This window comes from Populus alba, chromosome 1 (assembly GCF_005239225.2).
Source record: "Populus alba chromosome 1, ASM523922v2, whole genome shotgun sequence".
NCBI lineage: Eukaryota > Viridiplantae > Streptophyta > Magnoliopsida > Malpighiales > Salicaceae > Populus > Populus alba.
The window spans coordinates 49,079,859-49,096,210 of record NC_133284.1 but is presented as its reverse complement, the minus strand read 5'-3'; the positions used below and the strand labels follow the sequence as shown (position 1 = coordinate 49,096,210).

Sequence of the window (16,352 nt, the reverse complement as noted above, 5' to 3'; positions counted from 1 at the left end):
ATGGGGTTTAAGATTTTGGAGCTCGAAGAAATAATTTTGAAAAATGTTGCAGATAGAAGAAATTTTAAAAAATAATTTTGTACTGCCTGCACAAATACATTGATCGATCGTTCTTGAGTCTTCAGTTTTTGGCGAATAAACTAAGTCAGCGTTGAGTTATTGTTGTACAGCTACCACTGGCATTCCTAGCCTGTGCTGAGCATGTCATCATTGTTGTCATCCAGCTCTTTTATCCGGACAATCCGCACAAAACTAAATCCGTTGCTAAAATGAGCAACGGAGAATCCGTTGCTAGTTTTGCAACAGAAAATTCATTGCTCATTGTAAGCAACGGATTTTTCGTTGCTGTGAAATCAGCAACGGATAAATCCATTGCTAAAAAATCAGCAATGATAAATTTGTATTCGATTTTTACCGTTGCTGATTCCATTACTAAATTATTTTAGCAACGAATTTTAATATTATTTGCAACGGAGTAGTCCGTTGCTAATTACTACATTTTTTAGTAGTGATATATAAAAGGACCCAACCAGGGATGGAGATGAAATGATATAAGGGAGGGCCAAAACTCAAAATATAATTTATTATTATAAATTTTATCTATTTAAATTAAAAATATATTATATTATATTATATTTAAATATTAAAAATACAAAACTTCAAAATATTTTGCAGGGGCCCGCCTCTCTCTAGTTCCGCCCCTGACCCAACACTAGATTTCTTGGTTTGCTTTGTCAATTTAAATATTTTCAATTTATTTATTTATTTAAATTATAATATTGGAAAAAAATATAAAGCTAAAGTTTAGGAGGTAAAACAGTAAGTAACATATTGAAAGCGCTGCCATTTTTGTTCTTGTTTCTACAAATACAAAAGCTAATCAATCTTCTTCACTAACACTCTACTCGTGAGATTTTCCATTGGTTTGTATCCCTATGAAGAGTGAACTGATTTTTCAATTAAAAGTAATGGGCTGATCTCCATTGATGATCGCTAACCAATTCTGAGGGATGTGCCACTTCTTCTGTTCGGTTTCTGTCATTTCTTTGTTCAATATGTTTGCAAAGTAGTTTTCTTGTTTAAAAAAAATTGGGTTTTGCTTTAAGTCGGATTTTTTTTACTGGGTCCATTCAAAATGGCTTAAGAAGTTCGTGATTTGGACCCATTGGAAACGCCCGTTTTTATTTTGAGATTCTATCGTTTGCTTTGATGGGTCTTACAATGTGAATTGGATTGGTGAATCATTTTGTTGATTCCCAATACGGAGAAATTAAGGAATATTTGCTTGTCCAAGATAAACTATGGAAAATGAATGATTTTCTTGAATTAAAGTGTGTATATGTTTATACATCCATTTGTTATTGGTTTCCTGGTGATGTTGTTTTGTGTCCCTATGAAGAATAGAACTGAAAGTAAAAGTAGTGAACTGATTCTGCTTGATGAACAATGTATCTGAGGGATACATTTTATCTTTCTTGTTTATTTGTACATTTTATATACAATATCTTAAGTTTGTACACGATCACACACTCTTGCTTGCTATAACATACCGTTTGGCTTGCAATTTCCTGTTTCGTATCCATGTGAAATATTGTGCTATTATATGATATTCATTCCTGAATCATGTACTGTTAAATGAGTTTGTTGAATGCAGAAGTTTGGGTTGGGACGGAGAACTTTTGTTTGCCTAGGAAGTAGCAGATTCTGAAATGCCTTTGTGGAATTATGACCAAAGAAAATTTTAGTGGATATGTTCTCATGTCAAAAAGATTCAGGAAAAAGATTTCAGAAAGTTGATTTATGTTTTCAAAGCTAGAACAAATGGTTGCTTATGCGTGCTTTCATTTTCTTCACTTGAGTCCTACATGACGTGTTGAAACCAAATGATGAATTTGGATGTAAATTTCTCACGATGGTCATCTGAGACTCTTCAAGTTTCAGTGTTGATTCAATTATCCAATGCCCCTGATGGTTTCATCTCTCTATTATAAGAACTTATTCAAGGAAGAAAAGATACTGATAATGATAGCAAGTAAAACAACTGCATTCTAAACTGTCTTCAATTTGTTTCTCCTTCTCTGTTCACATTTAATTGGTGCCTATTACGTAGCAACATTTGCCAAAGTTTCTGCAAGCATGTTTATTTTCAAATGCCTTTTTGGTTCTTACTGCTGTTAAATAATCAATATTCTGCATTACTGTGTTGAGTTTACATGTTGATCTTTGTTTATTTCTTTCAAGGATCGTCGCATCTGTGTGTCGTTCTTCACTGACAATTTATTTATATGTCCGGGAAGCATCATTACTGTACACCATTCCTGCATGCACTACTTTCCGTTGGTGCTGCCAGCTTGGAAGTGGGAGGTTTTTAAAGGTGGAGGAGCTGTTAATGGACAAAAAAAGAAAAAGAAAAAAGTTGCTACAGAGGAGGAGAGACAAATAAATTGATGATTACTTGTTAAAATTGCTGCCATGCTTCCTCTCCTGTATCAGGTTTCTAAGTAATTCCTGCTGCAGTTTTTCATCTTTAAGAAGCTAGTCTGGAATTTCTAGTTGGAACCCGTCACCTCAATGTAGTGTAATGGCACCCGTGATAATTTGAAGGAAAGTTACCAGAGTCCCAAGACGTGGAATACTATTCATTGTAATAATTGTAATAGTATAGTTAAAACTTTGAACTTGGCATTGATGGTAAAGTGGTTTTTTGACTATTATATAATTGTTTTTTTTGAATTGTATGAAGTAGGATGGTAATTTTGTTTTTAAATGTACAATAAAATTATTTATTTAATTCTGAAATAAAATAATCTGATGCCTATTTCTTTGGGATATTTTTATACTTTTAAGTTTTTTTTAACAGTGTAATTACTATAAATTGATATCCTTAAAGTCTCTTACCATGGTTTTTTTTGTTATTTTGTATTGTTTTTATTATAAATTTTAATTACATTCAGAAATATTGTTATAAATTATATTTATTTAAAAATATTAAAAAACCCTTATTGATACATGGGGTTTATCCAGCCATCAAGCATCGCTTAAGGCAGTGATTTTTTAAGTTTAATAAGTTAATCTAAATTAATTTATATTATAAATTTGATAAATTAATTTAAATTAATTTGAATTAATTTAATATATTGTTACCTCAATATTAATTATAAAAAAATTATTTGATATTTTTTTTACATTAAAATAACATGGCATGACTTGTAGTATAGTACGACAATAATCTAGTTTTAGGCTAAAAAATAAAAAAAAATTATTGTTTGAGTACATAGCAAAATAGAAAATAACTTACCTACCTCTCATTTCTTAATACCAAAAAAAAAATCATATATTATTGAATAAAAACAAATGTAATTTCACAAGTGGTTTATAATTCAAATCATAGCCCATATATCCTTTTTATTTATTTATTTATTTTTAAGACAAAATCATAGCGTTTTTGGCAAACAAAGAAAAAAAGAGAGAATGTTTTAACCATTTGAGCTGGCACAATATTACTGGATATTTGGGCCCAATGCATAAGCCACGTACACAGTTAAAGGATATTTTAGCGCATGATTATTTTTTAAAATAATTTTTATTTAAAAATATATTAATATATTTTTTAATTTTAAAAAATATTTTTAATATTATTATATTAAAATAATTTAAAAATATTAAAATATTATTATTATTATTATTATTATTTTAAAATTTAAAATTTAAAATTTAAAATAAATAAATTACATTGTGTTTCCAAACCATATTTAATAATAATAATAATAATAATAGTAGGGATACGAATTTTATTGTAACTCAATAAATATGATTTTTTTTTTTGGGTATAGGTAGAGTATGGATAGTGCGTTGTCCGGTCCAAAACTCTGCCCGTACCCAATCTGGAATATAGACATGACCTTAAAGTTCAAGAAAATTACATTTATACCCACCTAAGAAAAACTAGGGCTTCTCACTTAACTCTCCAGCCGAATCCTCCCTTCTCTTTTTCTGTCCCTCTTGCTCTCCAGTACTCTCCAATCTCCAGCAGACCTGTCGGCGGCAGTAAGTCTGCACCCAAGGTTGGTCTATTGTGTCTCTGTGTTCAATTCTGCTTAATTATATTTGTATGCTAAAATCTTTGGAGGAACCGATCACCGGACATTCTGATTTTCTTATTACTGTAAGGGTGGGAAGTTGGACATTCGAAACACCGGTGCACCTCTTGTTGACCTTTCCTCTGGAGAGTTTGATAGTAGCACCTTGCAGGTAATTTCTTTCATTTTCCCTTAAACTAGGCTGTGCCATGTGGCAGAAGCTGAAGATTTTGTTGGTTGCAGACTCATTTTGCATTTTATTAGATTATCGTTCGGGAATTCTCATATGTGAGAATCTCACCAGTTTAGCTAAGGTACTATTCTAGTTGAACAGAAGAGTATTGATAAAGCATTGAAGGACTGGAAAATGCAAAACTTGTATCTAGAATCTGTTCTGATGTCTTTTGCAGAAACCATAAGAAATGAAAAGGGGAAAATAAGCGTTGTGAGTGGGAAATGGACTGTTTTACACCACCTACTCTCCTCCAGGAGGGGAAAATGCAAAACTTGTATAATGCAAATTCTGGTAGTAATTAATTAATAAGTGAGAAAGCGTAGAACAATGGAAGGATTATGGCTGGTTGTTTTGGTGATTTTTGCAATGGCTTTGTCTGTTTAAAGCCTTTTGAAAACAGAGATGGCAGAGTCTCGTTATCATCCCAAGCCTCAAATTTACCTTCACCTCTAGACGAAGAAGCAAAAAATTTCTGATAAAGGCCTTCACGATCATGATCTCATAACCCTTGATGTTATAAATGCTTTTTTTTTCCCATTCTAAGTTAATTCGATGTACTAAGAGCCTGAGACCAGGTCACTCTCTTTGATCTGGTTAAAAACTTACCATATATTCATACCTTAATGTTTGTAGACATTTTCTTGAGAATAATGATATTAGTGTCGACTAATGACGTTAGTGTTGCCTATTGAGAGGATTTGAATTTTGGTGTGACACTACCCTCTCGACAGACCTCCCACTTTTTCCATCTTCTTACAGCACTAAAACCCTAACCCCTCCACTCCCTTCCCCTATTGACTTGTGAGTAATCTAGATCTGGGTTTTCAATTTTATGTAATTTTTTATTTGGGCATGCAATTTTTTCTTAATGGATTTTTTCTATTCCTTTTTTTGTATGGACTAGATTTATGTTATCACTTAACTCGGGTCTTGCTCTTTTCTAAATTTGGTTCACTGTCCTCTTTGTAATTTTTCTGGTGTTCATGTTTATTAAATTTTAGTAATAGATTTAGCAACAGCTAGGGAAATGGTTGGATCCCAAAACCCATAAATGCATCTGGGTTTTAATCAATCCTTGCATTCTAGCACATACTATTTTCGTTGTGGAAATTATCATTTTGCTAAGAAAAAGTTGGGTTTTTGATGCTTAGTCGGGTTCTAATTAATCCTTTGTCTACCAATGTGTGATCTTGCTATTTTCGCCATGGAAATCCCCCCTAGGTAAGATTTTGATAAACGGTTTATTTTTCTGAAATTTGTAAATTGTTAAAGGTTTCTATAGTGGAACTCTGTTTTAGAAATTCGATTTGCAGTTGGCAATGATTGGGTTTCTTTCTTGAGTAACAGACTATGCTGGGTTTGATTCTTAAAGTTTTCTTTTACCCTTGCGCATCGTTGTACGGTTAAGGTCATACTTTAGCTGTTTTTAATAATGGAGATTTTCGACTGCATTTTGATAATTTTCTGTTTGTTGTTTTATTTTGTTCTTTAAATTTTGACGCGGTATGATTTGAAATAATTACTGAATGATTAAAGTTTTTCTATTTGAAAAGTTTCTTATTGAATTATGTTTATTGTGTTTTGTTGGTTTTTTAGGGGAGAAGCCTGTTGGTTAAGATGGAAGTACGCAAAGAGAATCGGAATATAAGAGATAACCACCGTCGCTTGCTCGCAGAGAAATTTGAATTGAAGCGAAACCTTTACAAGGCACTTGTTAGAGATCCCACACTTCCTCAGGAGATGCGTGAGCTACATGCATATAAGCTGGCCAAGTTGCCAAGGAACAGTTCCTTTACACGAGTGAGAAACCGATGTGTTTTCACTGGTCGTCCTCGTGGTGTTTATCAGCTGTTTAGGATGTCTCGTCTTGTTTTCCGTTCATTGGCAAGCCAAGGTCTGTTGGAGGGCATAAGGAAGGCGTCCTGGTAACCCAGATTAACAGGACATGGATTGGATTGGCTCACAGCTAGTGTTGCTCGAGCAAAGGATGTAATGGGTTATATCCTCAACTTGGAGTATTGTCTTGTTAAATATATTATGCAGTTTACAGTTTTGACTTGAGAAAATGTTTTGTTGGTGGTGCTTTTGATTTTAGAATAAAGATGGGTCCTGTTCTTATATTTTCTATCTGTAGCATTTGGAATTGATTTGTGCATAACCTTCAAATTTTTTTGTTTGATAAAATTCTAGACTATTCTTTCATCACATCATTCTGTATTTTCCCTGTCAAGGCACACATTTGTGATCCGTGCCTCTAGGAACTGAATCATTACGCATAGAATGGTGTACAAGTTAAACCAATATTATCCCATAGATAACAATACAGGAGCCTGATCCCTTACCTTCTTGGCCAAAAACTGCAGAGGGTTTGACAGAAGAAGCGTCATCTTAAAGATGTTGGCAACTATATCTGCTCTTCTATGCACTTTAAAGTCTTGGAAGAACAAATAAGATTCAACATTTGCAGGGATCAATACTCAAGTCCAACTGACGCCAGCAAAACTCAAAATTGCATATGTGATAATCTAAAACAGAATAGTCTAATGAATTTATGATGCGTGACCAGAACATTTTTTACTGGAAATCTGAAAAAAGAAACTATTGTTTGCATATGTTTGGTGTGTTTCGAATGCTGGATTATATGTTTGGTATGCTGGATCGAATTGACCGAACTAGATTGAATAAGTCGAAGTTAATCTTTAAATTATATTTTTAAACTATAATAATAATTACTTTTATTTATATATTTTCAATCCATGATCCATAATTTTTTCTGAATTAATCTTCAAGTTGAGTTTTTAAAATTATAATAATATTTTTTTTAACGTTAATTTAGATCAATCCGAGCTGACCTTCCTAACCTGTGACCCAATCATTGTCTCGGGTCGACTTTCAAGATGAGTTTTTAAAATTATAATATTAACAATTGTTATTTTTATGTTGCAACATGTCAACCTAGGTTGACTATCCTGATCTGTGACTTTGACTTCGTCCCGGATTGACCTTCTAGTTGGGTTTAAAACCATAATAAAAACTATTTTTACCCATATATTAACTTGAGTTATTGATCAACCCGACCCGTGACCTAGGTTTTGTTTCGGGTTGACCTCTAAGTGAGGTTTTAAAATTATAATAATAATAGTCATTTTTATCTTTATATTAACTCGGGTCAATGGTTAACTTGACTCATGATTCGGGTCTTGCCTCGAGTCAACGCCCAAATTGGATTTTAAAATTATGATAATAACAATTTTTATCCTTACATTGATTCGAGTCAATGGTCAACTCAACTCGTGAACTAGCTTAGCCTCTAGTTGAATTTTAAAATGATGATAATAACCATTTTTATTCTTATATTGACATGGTTAATGGTCAACCCAACTCGTGATTAGGTCCTAATCTTGGGTGACACCTGAGTTAAGTATTTAAATTATTATAATAATTACTTTCATTTTTATATTGATCCGAGTCAATGGTTAATCCAACTCGAAACTCAGTCCTTACCTAGAGTTGATCTCTAAGTCATGTTTCAAAACTATAACAAAAATTATTTTTAGGTTAACTATAGTCTTTTAAGGATATCTGTTTCATCTTGCCGGTGCAATAGCTTCCTGCCGGAGCTGTGCACCCCACCGGTCATGGCTAACCAGCCTCCACCCCCAGCCATCCTGCAGCCTGTAATCTCCTTTCTGTCATCACCTTTTTTTCCCCGTAACCCAACTTTTTCCTTTTTCTTGCGAGTCTGTAATAGCCCCTTCCCCCATGTAGCAACGACCCTGCACCGACCAGTTTCCCTTCTCCTCACAGCGCCCCACTCACAAGCCAAACAATGCAACCAGCATCACACTCCACCGCTAAAAACCATCCAGCTAACCCCAAACCATCCCCCACCGCACCCACCAAACCTTCTCAACAAACTCAGCGTCCCTTGAACTTAGACAATGACTCAGGTCATGATATCCTTACTGTTAAATAATATTTATGTTGTCTTATTTATTAAGGGTAGAATAGTACTTTCAGTTTAACCTATATATACTTTATTTGTAATTAGGTTAAGACTATGTATTCATAATATACAGTTCATTCAGAATTCTAGCCTCCTTTTTGTGTTTGATCTCAATTAGTTTAACCTGGTATCAGAGCTGGTTTTATGGAACGAAGCTTAATCCCAAATACAGCTTCGCGGATCCAACTGCAATTATTTTGGTTTTATGGAACGAGCTCAATTTTTTTTTGGAGTGATATTTTGTCTTCCGCTTCTGCAAAATTAGGTATTTCGACAGTCTCTGCAATTATTTTGGTATTTCGACAGTTTCTGCAATTATTTTGGTATTTCGTCTTCCCTTCAGCTTCTGCAGTTTGGTATCTGCGTTCAGTTTTTGCAAATTTGTTTTGTGTTTTGGGAGTAATCGTATAATTTCGAGAAGATATTTGTTTAGTTTCTGCAATTGAGTATTTTGTCTTCCGCTGCTTTTGCATTTTGGTTATTTTGTGATTGTTGATTATGGCTACTGAAAGAGATGATTCGCTTCAGTCTGTGAGTGTGAGGTTGGATGGGAAGAACTATTCATATTGGAGTTATGTAATGAGAAATTTCCTTAAGGGTAAGAAGATGTGGGGGTATGTTAGTGGAACTTATGTGATACCTAAGAATATTGAGGAGGGGGATGCTGGTTTGATAGATACATGGGAAGCAAATAATGCAAAGATCATTACTTGGATCAACAATTCTGTTGAGCATTCAATAGGTACGCAGTTGGCGAAATATGAGACAGCAAAAGAGGTTTGGGATCATCTGCAAAGGTTATTCACACAATCAAATTTTGCAAAACAGTATCAATTAGAGAATGACATACGAGCTCTTCATCAGAAGAATATGAGTATTCAAGAGTTTTATTCTGCTATGACAGATCTTTGGATCAATTGGCTCTTACTGAATCGACAGAATTAAAGGCATGTGGTGCCTATATTGAGCGTAGAGAGCAGCAAAGATTGGTACAGTTTTAACAGCACTTCGCAGTGATTTCGAAGGACTTAGAGGTTCAATTCTGCATCGTTCTCCACTGCCTTCTGTTGACTCTGTTGTCAGTGAGTTATTGGCTGAAGAAATACGTTTTCAGTCTTATTCTGAAAAAAGAATTCTTTCTGCTTCAAATCCTTCAGTACTAGCAGTACCTTCTAGGTCATTCTCTAATCATCAGAATAAGTCTCACACAAGGGTTGGCTTCGATGAGTGCAGCTTCTGTAAGCAGAAAGGTCATTGGAAGGCTCAGTGTCCTAAGTTGAGACATCAGAATCAAGCTTGGAAGCCTGGAAATCAGTCACAATCTAATGCTCATAGACCACCTCAGGGTTATAAACCACAACACCACAATACTGCAGCAGTAGCTTCCTCGAGTTCTATTACCGATCCTAATATTTTGGCTGAGCAATTTCAGAAGTTTCTCTCCTTGCAGCCACAAGCAATGTCCGCTTCTTCTTCCATAGGTCAGTTGCCTCATAGTTCCTCAGGTATGTCACATTCTGAATGGGTCTTGGATTCTGGTGCTTCTCATCATATGTCTCCAGATTCCTCATCTTTTACCTCTGTATCCCCTTTATCCTCCATTCCTGTTATGACTGCTGATGGCACTCAAATGCCCTTAGCAGGTGTTGGTTTTGTTGTCACACCTCACATGTCTCTCCCTAATGTTTATCTTATTCCACAACTCAAATTGAATCTTGCGTCTGTTGGTCAAATATGTGATTCTGGTGATTATTTAGTCATGTTTTCTGGTTCCTTTTGTTGTATACAGGATCTGCAGTCTCAGAAGCTGATTGGGACAGGCCGTAGGGAGAATGGACTATATATTTTGGATGAGTTAAAAGTGCCAGTTGCTGTTGCTGCCGCTGCTACTACTACAGTTGATTTGTCTTCCTTTCGTTTGAGTATTTCATCTTCTAGTTTTTATTTATGGCATTCCCGTCTAGGTCATGTTTCGTCTTCTCGTTTGAGATTTTTGGCATCCACAGGAGCTTTAGGAAATTTGAAAACTTGTGACATTTCTGATTGTAGTGGATGTAAATTGGCAAAATTTTCCGCCTTACCTTTTAATCGAAGTATTTCTGTTTCTTCTTCACCGTTTGATTTGATTCATTCTGATGTATGGGGACCTTCTCCTGTTGCCACAAAAGGAGGGTCTCGATATTATGTCTCTTTTATTGATGATCATACTCGTTATTGTTGGGTTTATTTAATGAAACATCGTTCTGAATTCTTTGAGATATATGCAGCTTTTCGAGCTCTTATCAAAACTCAATATTCTACTGTGATCAAATGCTTTAGGTGTGATTTAGGTGGGGAATACACTTCTAATAAATTTTGCCAATTGCTTGCCCTAGATGGAACCATCCACCAAACTTCATGTACAGATACTCCTGAGCAAAATGGTGTTGCTGAAAGAAAACATAGGCACATTGTCGAAACTGCTCGTTCTCTCTTGTTGTCTGCTTTTGTTCCTAGTGAGTTTTGGGGAGAAGCTGTTCTTACTGCTGTAAGCTTGATTAATACAATTCCATCTTCTCATAGTTCGGGTCTATCTCCTTTTGAAAAGTTATATGGGTATGTCCCTGATTATTCCTCATTTAGAGTCTTTGGTTGTACTTGTTTCGTTCTTCGTCCTCATGTAGAACGAAGTAAGCTATCCTCTCGATCCGCTATTTGTGACTTCTTGGGCTATGGTGAAGGTAAAAAGGGTTATCGTTGTTTTGATCCAATCACTCAGAAACTTTATGTGTCTCGTCATGTTGTCTTCCTTGAGCATATACCTTTCTTTTCTATTCCATCCACTACTCATAACCTGACTAAATCTGATCTTATTAGTATAGATCCATTTTCTGAGGATTCTGGTAATGATAGCTCTCCCCATGTTCGATCAATTTGTACTCATAACTCTGCAGGTACTGGTACTTTACTCTCTGGCACACCTGAAGCTCCATTCTCATCTACAGCCCCTCAAGCTTCATCTGAGATTGTGGATCCACCTCCACGTCAGTCCATCCGTATTCGTAAGTCCACAAAAACTACCAGATTTTGCTTATTCTTGTTATTCTTCATCATTTACTTCCTTTTTAGCCTCTATTCATTGTCTTGTTGAGCCCTCTTCCTATAAAGAGGCAATTCTTGATCCGCTTTGGCAGCAAGCTATGGATGAGGAACTTTCTGCATTGCATAAGACAGATACTTGGGATCTGGTTCCTCTACCTCCTGGTAAGAGTGTTGTTGGTTGTCGTTGGGTGTATAAGATCAAGACTAATTCTGATGGTCTATTGAGCGATATAAAGCTAGGTTGGTTGCCAAAGGATACTCTCAACAGTATGGTATGGACTATGAGGAGACATTTGCTCCGGTTGCAAAAATGACTACTATTCGTACTCTTATTGCCATAGCTTCGATTCGTCAATGGCATATTTCTAAACTTGATGTTAAAAATGCCTTCTTGAATGGAGATCTTCAAGAAGAAGTTTATATGGCACCCCCTCCTGGTATTTCACATGACTCTGGATATGTTTGTAAGCTTAAGAAAGCATTATATGGTCTCAAACAAGCACCCCGTGCTTGGTTTGAGAAATTCTCTATTGTGATCTCGTCACTTGGCTTTGTTTCTAGCAGTCATGATTCTGCTCTTTTTATTAAGTGCACTGATGCAGGTCGTATCATTCTGTCTTTATATGTTGATGACATGATTATTACTGGTGATGACATTGATGGTATTTCAGTTTTGAAGACAGAGTTGGCTAGACGATTTGAGATGAAGGATTGGGTTATCTTCGATATTTCCTGGGTATTGAGGTAGCGTACTCACCTAGAGGTTACCTTCTTTCTCAGTCGAAATATGTTGCAGATATTCTTGAGCGGGCTAGACTTACTGATAACAAGACTGTGGATACTCCTATTGAGGTTAACGCAAGGTACTCTTCTTCTGATGGTTTACCTTTGATAGATCCTACTTTATACCGCACTATTGTTGGGAGTTTGGTATATCTCACCATTACTCGTCCAGATATTGCATATGCTGTTCATGTTGTTAGTCAGTTTGTTGCTTCTCCTACTACTGTTCATTGGGCAGCTGTTCTTCGTATTTTGCGATATCTTCGGGGTACAGTTTTTCAAAGTCTTTTACTTTCATCCACCTCTTCCTTGGAGTTACGTGCATACTCTGATGCTGATCATGGTAGTGATCCCACAGATCGCAAGTCTGTTACCGGGTTTTGTATCTTTTTAGGTGATTCTCTTATTTCTTGGAAGAGTAAGAAACAATCTATTGTTTCTCAATCATCCACCGAAGCAGAATATCGTGCCATGGCATCTACTACCAAAGAGATTATTTGGTTACGTTGGTTACTTGCTGATATGGGAGTTTCCTTTTCCCATCCTACTCCTATGTATTGTGACAACCAGAGTTCTATTCAGATTGCTCACAACTCGGTTTTTCATGAGCGGACTAAGCACATTGAAATCGATTGTCATCTTACTCGTCATCATCTCAAGCATGGAACCATTACTTTGCCCTTTGTTCCTTCTTCATTGCAGATTGCAGATTTCTTTACCAAGGCGCATTCCATATCTCGTTTTCGTTTTCTAGTTGGCAAACTCTCGATGCTTGTAGCTGCCGCATCGTGAGTTTGAGGGGAGATGTTAAATAATATTTATGTTGTCTTATTTATTAAGGGTAGAATAGTACTTTCAGTTTAACCTATATATACTTTATTTGTAATTAGGTTAAGACTATGTATTCATAATATACAGTTCATTCAGAATTCTAGCCTCCTTTTTGTGTTTGATCTCAATTAGTTTAACACTTACCTTTTAAACAAAACCAACTACCTCTAGTTGGTCTATCACCCTGTGTGGAAGGCAAAATGGACTCTTTGTGGAGCCATATGGAAACTTCATCAACACCCTTAGAGGTCTCCATTGAAGCTTCATCAGCCCTGACAGTGCCTAGTGATCAACATGATACATCCCCCTCCCACTCTCCAAAAATAGTTAGGAAAAGAAAAGGGGGAAATAAATGAAAAGAGGCCAAGGGCCTCTAATCGTTGGCTAGTTTTCTCACCATCCCAACCAAATAAATGTTCACCATTGGCAGCTGGAACATACGGGGCCTTAACAACCTCTAGAAACAAAAAGTAGTCCATGACTGGACTCTCAAACACCACCTTGATATTATAGGTTTAGTTGAAACCAAAGTTGCTCCTAATAATCTGGCTTCAGTTGAATCTGGCCTTGCCCTACCAGCAGAATTTTGATCGCCTGGAACCCTTTTAAATTCAACCTTGTGTTAATCTCTGCCAATAATGGTTAACTTGTGATGTTACTTCCCTCTTCAACAACTCAACCCTTAGAATCACCTTTATTTATGGCCTCAACATCCTAGCAAACAGGAGAAACTTGTAGGAAAACATCTACCAATCAAGCCATCTCAGTGCAGCCAGCCCATGGATCTTGATGGGGGACTTCAATGCAATACTAAAGCCTGATGATAGGATATGAGGAGACACTACTTGGCACAGCCACCAAGATGACTTTAGTGCTTGCATCCATTCTGCTGAACCCCTCCAAATCCCCTACACAGGGCTGAAGTACACATGGCATAATCGACAGCATGGGGAGAATACAATCCAAAGGAAACTAAACTGGATTTTTGGCAACCAAGCTCTTTATGAATCTTGGCCAGCAGCTCACGCAGAATTCCTGCCAAGGAGCCACTCTAACCATAGTGCCATGGTCTTCGATCTTGAAATGCCCAGCCACCAACAATGCACTTCCTGAACCTATGGGCAGACAAAGAAGATTTCCTCACTAGAATTAACTCTATATTGTAGACTCAAATCAGAGGCAACCCAATGTATTTGTTCGCAACAAAACTTCGCTTTGTAAAGGCTGAACTGAAGACTGCACCGTCATCATTCTAGCCACATCTCCAGCAGAGTGGCTCTAGCTAAAGCTGACTGGAATGCCGCCCAAATCCTTTTGGATGAAAATCCCACAGCAACGGACAACCGAACCAAAGAAAGGGACATAACCAAACAATACATGCAACTATGCAAAGATGAGGAAGCCTTCTATAAACAGAAATCCAGGATACAATGGCTCCAGCTTGGTGACAGGAACACAAAATTCTTCTATAAAGCCTTGCTGCATTGACATGCTTGAAACATAATTATTTGCTCACTGGATGAAGCAGGGAATATATCAAGGACTAGCCTATTAAAGAATAATATAAATTATATTTTAAAAACTCATCTAACAGCTTAAACTATTAAATTGAAATGATTCTTTAACTTGGTATCAGAGCCTTGATGATCAAGTAATCATGAGTTCGAATCTCACCACTCCTATTTATTTGATAAAAATTAAGCACAAGGTAATGTGGACTTGTACAAGTTTCAAACCTAAAAGGCTTTCACTTGAGAGGGCATGTTAAAGAATAATATAAATCATATCTTGAAAGCTCACCTAACAATTTAACCTATTGAGTTGAGATGGTTCTTTAACACAATTAACCTTAGGGAAGATGAAAGCAAACTACTTATATTGAAAGTAACATCACTTAGCTTTGCCCTAATGCCATTTCAGATGCATCAATCTCAGAGATTTCTCAACCTACCACCATTGGGGAAATAGAATATGCCTTGTTCTCCATCCCATATGACAAGGCACCCGACCCAGATGGATACACTGCCTTCTTTAAACACTACTAGAATATTCTTGGGGTAGACCTTACAAGTGCAACTAGATTCTTCTTTTCAAGCAACACCTTACTTAGATGTGTTAATGCCACTAGAATAGCCTTAGTCCCAAAGGTTGAGAGCCCCTCATGAATGAATGACTACTGCCCTATCTCCTGCTGTAATGTTATGTATAAATGCATCTTTAAAATTATTGCAGCTAGACTAAAGCCTACCTTGTCGAACATTATTGGTCTCTCTTAATCAGCCCTCTTACCTGGTAGGCGGATCTCTGATGCCATCCTTATACAGGAGTTAATGCACAACTACCACATTAGTAATGGTCCTGCCTGGTGCGCCCTAAAGATAGACCTACACAAATTTTTTGACATTGTTAGCTAGTCATTCGTCGTTGCAAACCTTTCTGCTATTGGTATCCCCCAATGCATGATAACCTAGATCCACATCTATATTACCTCAGCTCATTTCACCATTAATGTGAATGAAGAGCTACATGGTCTTTTTAAATCCTCTAGAGGCATTTGCTAAGGAGACCCTCTCTCACCCTACTTATTTGTCCTCGCAATGGAAGGGCTGGGGCCATACTTCACAAGGCCACCCAAAACCCCAAATTTAGTTTTCATTAGAGATGCAAGAAAAATATTATCACTCACCTATGTTTTGCAGATGACTTGATGATGTTCTGCTATGCTAGTAAAGACTCAGTAGAGATCTTGAAGTTATCCTTGGAAAACTTCTCACAGCTATCCGTCCTAAACATCAACCACTCTAAAAGTTCCTTATACCTCTCAAGTATAGATGTTGAGCTCCTAAACACCTTAAAGGATTATCTTGGCTTCCAATAAAAGGCACTGCCAGTCAAATACCTTGGTGTTCTCTTTATCTCCAAGAGACTCACTCATACAAACTGTTTTCCATTAGTAGAAAGAATCACTTCCAAAGTTAAGCTCTAGACCTCGGCCTCTTTGACATATGCAGGACGAGTACAACTTATCAAATCTGTGCTATTCTTTACTCAGGTATAATGGTCCTTTATCTTCATCCTCCTTTGCTCCATTGTCAAGAAGCTTGAGAGCATTCTTGCTGCTTTTTTATGGAAAAGTTCTTTAACCCCTACTGGTGACAAGGTCACTTGGACCTCAATCTACTATCCCCTAGATGAAAAAGGCCTTGGTATAAAATAGCTCAAAACATGGAACAAAGTAGCCACTATGAAACACATATGGAACCTTGTAACAAACAAACAATCTATATGGGTTACTTGGGTGCATACCATCCTTCTTCGTGGGAGATCTCTTTGGCAC

At 36.4% G+C, this 16,352-nt stretch overlaps 1 protein-coding gene and 3 non-coding genes across 5 annotated transcripts; all 4 read left to right on the top strand.

Moving 5' to 3' along the window:
* Positions 1-928: 928 nt before the first annotated feature.
* On the top strand, positions 929-1,013 carry LOC118040976 (small nucleolar RNA R21). The gene has a single exon (XR_004686228.1). It is a non-coding gene; the product is annotated as a small nucleolar RNA R21 (small nucleolar RNA).
* A 373-nt stretch (positions 1,014-1,386) lies between these two features.
* On the top strand, positions 1,387-1,462 carry LOC118040977 (small nucleolar RNA R21). The gene has a single exon (XR_004686229.1). It is a non-coding gene; the product is annotated as a small nucleolar RNA R21 (small nucleolar RNA).
* Positions 1,463-1,876: 414 nt separating this feature from the next.
* On the top strand, positions 1,877-1,974 carry LOC118040975 (small nucleolar RNA Z161/Z228). Its single transcript, XR_004686227.1, has one exon. It is a non-coding gene; the product is annotated as a small nucleolar RNA Z161/Z228 (small nucleolar RNA).
* Positions 1,975-3,920: 1,946 nt separating this feature from the next.
* On the top strand, positions 3,921-6,434 carry LOC118040954 (small ribosomal subunit protein uS14m). 2 transcript variants are annotated; one of them, XM_035048036.2, is made up of 3 exons: positions 3,921-4,064; positions 4,171-4,251; positions 5,911-6,434. In XM_035048036.2, the coding sequence occupies exon 3, from the start codon at positions 5,932-5,934 to the stop codon at positions 6,241-6,243; it is 312 nt and encodes a 103-aa protein (XP_034903927.1). In that variant the 5' UTR covers positions 3,921-4,064; positions 4,171-4,251; positions 5,911-5,931; the 3' UTR covers positions 6,244-6,434. The 2 variants fall into 2 exon arrangements, with proteins under 2 accessions (XP_034903927.1, XP_034903928.1); XM_035048037.2 differs by having other exon boundaries at positions 3,985-4,064; positions 4,180-4,251.
* The last annotated feature ends 9,918 nt before the right edge of the window (positions 6,435-16,352 follow it).

Bases quoted from the DNA above. Each gene is read 5' to 3' on its own strand.
- LOC118040954 (XM_035048036.2), top strand. From the start codon at position 5,932: ATGGAAGTACGCAAAGAGAATCGGAATATAAGAGATAACCACCGTCGC.